At 50.0% G+C, this 5,203-nt stretch overlaps 1 protein-coding gene across 1 annotated transcript in view; it reads right to left on the bottom strand.

Moving 5' to 3' along the window:
- The window catches only part of RSAD1 (radical S-adenosyl methionine domain containing 1), a 24,526-nt gene extending 19,988 nt beyond the window's left edge, over nucleotides 1–4,538 (bottom strand). Inside the window, exon 1 of the mRNA XM_015410754.1 lies at nucleotides 4,315–4,538. Within this exon, the coding sequence (XP_015266240.1) occupies nucleotides 4,315–4,443 (129 nt within the window). The 5' untranslated portion in view covers nucleotides 4,444–4,538. The remainder of the gene's footprint in view (nucleotides 1–4,314) is intronic.
- Nucleotides 4,539–5,203: the final 665 nt, after the last annotated feature.

The raw sequence follows: 5,203 nt of genomic DNA, 5'->3' as shown, positions 1-5,203 counted from the left end.
CTCGGGCGTGGATATCGCTGGCAGGGAGCTCGGCTCGCTCTTGCCCGGGCTCCTTCCTCGGCGCCAGCCAGTGGCCCAGAGCCTCCCCGGCGCGCGCCTTGTTTCTTAATAGGATCGCGAGCCCCGGCAGCCCGCCCCCTCCTCTCTCGCCCAGCTCGGCTCGGGCGTGGATATCGCTGGCAGGGAGCTCGGCTCGCTCTTGCCCGGGCTCCTTCCTCGGCGCCAGCCAGTGGCCCAGAGCCTCCCCGGCGCGCGCCTTGTTTCTTAATAGGAAAAAAGAGCCATTCATGGCGCGGGGGAGGGCGCGCGTGCGAATGGGGAGCGACTGACGACGACCACGCACACACGCCCCCCCCTTTCCGGGCCCGGTCGCTTCTCCCCCTCCATAGACTCCCCCCCCACCTTGAAGGAAAGAAAGAAACGAGGGGAGGAAGGGGGGGGAAGAAGCCCCCTTGCGAGTCCTTTCTTCTTTCGCCGCCACACCGAGGCTGGGGAGAAGCCGAGGAAGGGCGCGGAGCAGCATGCATTTTGGCCGGGAGCCGCATGCGGCTCGAGAGCCGCATGTTCGCCACCCCTGCCCTAGACTGATTGTCCTGCGTGATTTCAGTGTCCATGCAGACAATGTGGCCTCCACTCAGGCTATAGACCTAGTGTCATCTGTGATGGCGCTGGGACTCTCCCAATGTGTAACAACTCCCACTCACCGGGCCGGACACATGCTCGATCTGATCTTTGTGGCAGGCATCACAGTGGACAGGGTCACTGCCTCAGCAGTGCCATGGTCGGACCATCATGCCCTGAAGGCCCATCTGAATGTTTCACCCTGACCCTGTTTGGGCAGCGAGCAATTTTCAGCTCACCCACAGAGCCAAATGAACCCTATGTGGTTTCAAATGGTCCTGTGGTATCCGATGCCCCCTGGAAGCTCGTTAGATGAGCTTGTGGAGGATTGGCACAGCTGACTCTCAGCAGCCATCAATGAGATCGCTCCAGGATGCCCTCTGCGCCCTCACTCTAGGCTGGCTCCTTGGTTTACCCAGGAGTTGTGGCTGATGAAGTGAAGGCTAAGATGGCTAGAGAGACAGTAGCAGTGCGCCTGTGATGAAGCCACAAGAACATCTTATAGGACGTTTATGAGATCCTATTAGATGGCACTCAAAGCCACTGAGAGTATTATGCAGCCACGACTGCATTTGTGTGCTCATGCCCAGCCCAGATATTTAGAATAATTCAGTCTATGACTGTTCTGTCACAAGGCAGACCAAATGTTAGGGAATTGGACACTGGCTGTGAGGCCTTTGCGAGCTACTTTGCAGATAAAGTCCTGTCGCTCCACCGTAACCTCCCCGCCACAGTTGAGACAGTAAGTGAACTCGAGGCTCCATGCATGTCTTCTACTCAGGTTATGGATTATTTCAGTCCGCTCAGCCTGGATGAAGTTGACAAACTGTTCTTAATTGTACACCCTACTATGTGCTGCCTTGACCCGTGCCCATCATGGCTAATTAAAGCTGGCCGTGATGGGTTTCGAGATGCCCTAAGGGAGATTATCAGCAAGTCCCTCTCAGAAGGACAGTTCCCTAGGCCTCTGGTATTTCAGGGAGGTCTCCTATCCAAGTACTTGCACCAGAGTCGACCCTGCTTAGCTTCCAAGATCTGACAAGATCAGGCTTGCCTGGGCTATCCAGGTCAGGGCCATGTTTGCGATAATATATTCTGGGGTGTTGTTTTCTTACTGCTATAGCCTAGAGCTCAGGCACCTTATACAACCTGTTCTAAGTATTAAGATTCTTAGCTTTTCTCAGAATTACAGTAAGCCTTTTAAGGAGTCAGGGAAAAGGGAAACAGGTTCAGTTTTTATGAATGGAGTCACACCAGCTCTTGAGAATTTATATCAAGGTGAAAACCTTAAATTTCAGTCTAAATCAGAGGAATACACAAATGGTTGGAAAAGGATTTGGGAGACCCAAGCTCAAACCCCCATTTTGCCATGGAAGCTTGCTGAGTGACCTTGGGCCAGTCACACATTCAGCCGAACTTACCCCATGGGGTTGTTATGAAGATAAATTGGAGAATAATGTAAGCCATTTTGGATACAGAATATAAAGAAAGCAAATAAAAGGAGTACTGGTGTGATGTGCTATCAAAGGTCTGCACTGAATGTTTTTCAGATGCAATTTGATCATACTTTTAAATCATTTTCAGAAGAATGGGTCACACAACCCTCTTGCCTGATGCCTCCTCCCCATTTCACCTTGTAGTCGTCTTTCTGTATTTCCCTTCATGGTATGCCTAGAAGACTGAAAGCACTGCCCATCTTCTCATAACACTAAATGCTCTTTATCGCCTTTCCAGCTTTAGAACAAAGGACTGTAGAGTACTAAAAAAATGGACCCCTCAGAAAAGAGCACCCATTTTGAAGGCTACTGTGCTTCCTTCCTTCCACGAAATGGGTGGGTGGAGTGGCACCCCAGGACGTTGCTGCCTCTGTCTATAACAAACCAATTTATCTCCCAAGAAGACAGCAATACACAGATAGTCCACAGTACAGCTCCCCCAAGGACAATCATATTCAAAACTAGGCTACACTGTGGAGATATCCTAAGCTACTGAGACATTTACAGTTCTGTGCAAAATACTAGCAACCCTAGATCCGCCCTTGGCTAGGAAAGAGGAGGGAAGACGAACAACCGGATCAGGCCAGACCTTTCCTACTGACACTCAGCCCACTGGGTGTTCCCTCCACCCTCCTGGCACTTTGTTCCAGAGTAGCTGAGCTTGCTTTTCTGTGGAAAACAAAAATTAAATCCTCAGAGGGGCAGCTGAGATGAGAAGGAACGGATCGTCAACTAATAGAATTAAAATGAGGGCACTGGTGACTACCTCCTGAACTAACATTATTAGCTAACTAGAAGAGAGGGGAAGAAAAAGTTAGTGCGATTTTCCTATTAAACCCCCCTGAACCTACAGCTTCCCCCAACAGTCCCTACACTGGCAGGGAGAAAATGAACAAAGTTTGAGTCCAGTGGCCTCTTTCAGACCAACAAAGGGCCCGGTCACACGGGCTGGAAAATGTGGGGGGGGGGCAGTTTGCCCCAGAGCAAAATAATGCGTGGCTGCTGGATCACACGTCCCGTCGAGGTCCTGTGGTTAGGGCGTGAGGTGCCGATCATATGGCTATCCTGCAGCGTGGCAAAGAAACGGTGCGGCGCGATCACACCAGCAATCGCTAGGTGCCGCTTCCATGGCAAACGGGAATATTTTTTTCTCACCAAAAAGTGAGCATGCACATTATCGTTTGTGCGCATCCTGTGAGGACTTTAAAAAAAAACCTAACCGGTTTGCAACGGGACTAGGACAGGACGCGTTCAGAAGCCCGCCCTTGCCCCTAGTACATCATAAGTACTAGTTTTTTACTCCGCATCTTTGGCACGAAGCCACGGGTGCACTACACTTCCCAGATGTTGTGGTGTGATCGCGCCCGGAAAATCCGCCTATCATCCGTATCTTTAGCGCGGCGTGTGAACGGGGCCAAAGTTTTATTAAAAGTATAAACTTTTGTGTGCATTCACACTTCTTCAGATACGATGAAACAAAACTTCTTCAACCATTACATATAGGTAGAGGAGGTTAGTTGCCAGGAAGGGCTAGTTAGAGTCAAGGCATAAGTAAGTGGGCGATTGTAGCTGAGATTGGATGAAAGCAGTTAATACAAGAGTTAACAGATGTGAGAGCTGAGTTTGAGTCCTCTGGCACCCCCAAGAAAAATAAAGTTCAATTCTGGGTATAAGCAAGAACTGAAAGACTTTAGCATATGTAGATGCACACTGAAACAGATTTCTTCAACTGTTAACTATGGAGGGGGGGGGGGTTAATTGCTAAAAAGGCCACCCAGGCCCTGGAGAAAGCTCACCTCGCACATGCACAAAGCGCGATAAAAGCTTCGCCTGTGGGATTCTAGTCCGGTCAGTGTTCTCGAGAGTTCAGCTGTAGCCCCTGGGTCAGCCTTATTTTGGGAACGGGGTATACAGCAGAAAAAGGAACGAGAACTTAAATGGAACTAGAACCAAATTCGCGTTAGCTGGGCATTAACCACACAACCGCTACAGTTTCTCTCATCTCAGGCTTCCAGACTGAAGCCCAGATTCTCGAAAGTTTTATATCCGGGTAAACATGAAATCGTCCCGCCCCAACCTATAAACTGCGCCATAGGGAGCACGGCGCCTGCGCAAGAGTTCGAAAGACGCACGCGCAGATCCAGCAAGATAAAATCCCGGGACGCCTTCCCTTCACGCCGAGGAGGCGAGGACTCACATGGACATAGAGAGCGGCTTGCCTGTCTGGCGCCAGGGGGTGGAGTCGGGTGAGGTTTCGTCTCACAGCCGGCTTGACACGGCGCAGCGCCGGGAGTAATCTGGCCCGCAGGTTCTGCAGGGTGTCCATCCTGCTACCGTGCTCAGCTCCGCTGAGTGAAGCTTCCCTTGCAATTCCGGTGGGACCCGAGATCCGCCCTTGGCTAGGAAAGAGGAGGGAAAACGAACGACCGACCGGGGGGGGGGGGGAGAGAGAGAGCATTTCCGCCTCTCCGCGGCCAGCATGCAGCGACTGAATCGAGCAGTAGCCACAGTTTTCGCAGGACAGATTCAGCCTGACACCGTGTGGCCTAGTAACACAAGTGCAGCTAAGCAGTCTGCGTTATTTTACTTTAAAAGATTGGTATTGATGGAGAGCCGCTTTGCTGGCTAGTCTGGCTGAAAAGCAGATCATAAATACATTCAGTACTAACTAGAAGCTTTGCAGATCATAAATACATTCAGTACTAACTAGAAGCTTTACCCCCCCCTTAATTAAATCAAAACAACTGTTGACCTTATAAACTTAGCTTGTTATTTAGTTTTGTCTTTGCATATCTGAAAACATCTTCATGTTACATGTTAATTCAGCCTCTGTCTATAAGTTTGAACTCTACCTTTCATTCCAATGTATTTGAAAAAGTGTGCAGGCACACGTAAGCGCATAACTTTTGTTGGTCTTAAAGGTGCCACCGGACTCTGTTCCAGAAGGGTAGCTGTCATCTTTAATTGGATTTTTATCTTGCATGTAAGCCAAAGTTGGCTCTCAAAAAAGCTGACATTCTTAAAATCCCGTACAATACCAAATAGCCCAGGCTAGCCCAGTCTCATCAGATTTTGGAAGGTAAGCA

The sequence above is a fragment of the Gekko japonicus genome, unplaced genomic scaffold (assembly GCF_001447785.1).
Source record: "Gekko japonicus isolate JY-2015 unplaced genomic scaffold, Gekko_japonicus_V1.1 scaffold15, whole genome shotgun sequence".
In the NCBI taxonomy this organism is placed as follows: domain Eukaryota; kingdom Metazoa; phylum Chordata; class Lepidosauria; order Squamata; family Gekkonidae; genus Gekko; species Gekko japonicus.
This window is presented reverse-complemented; position numbering and strand designations above follow the sequence as displayed.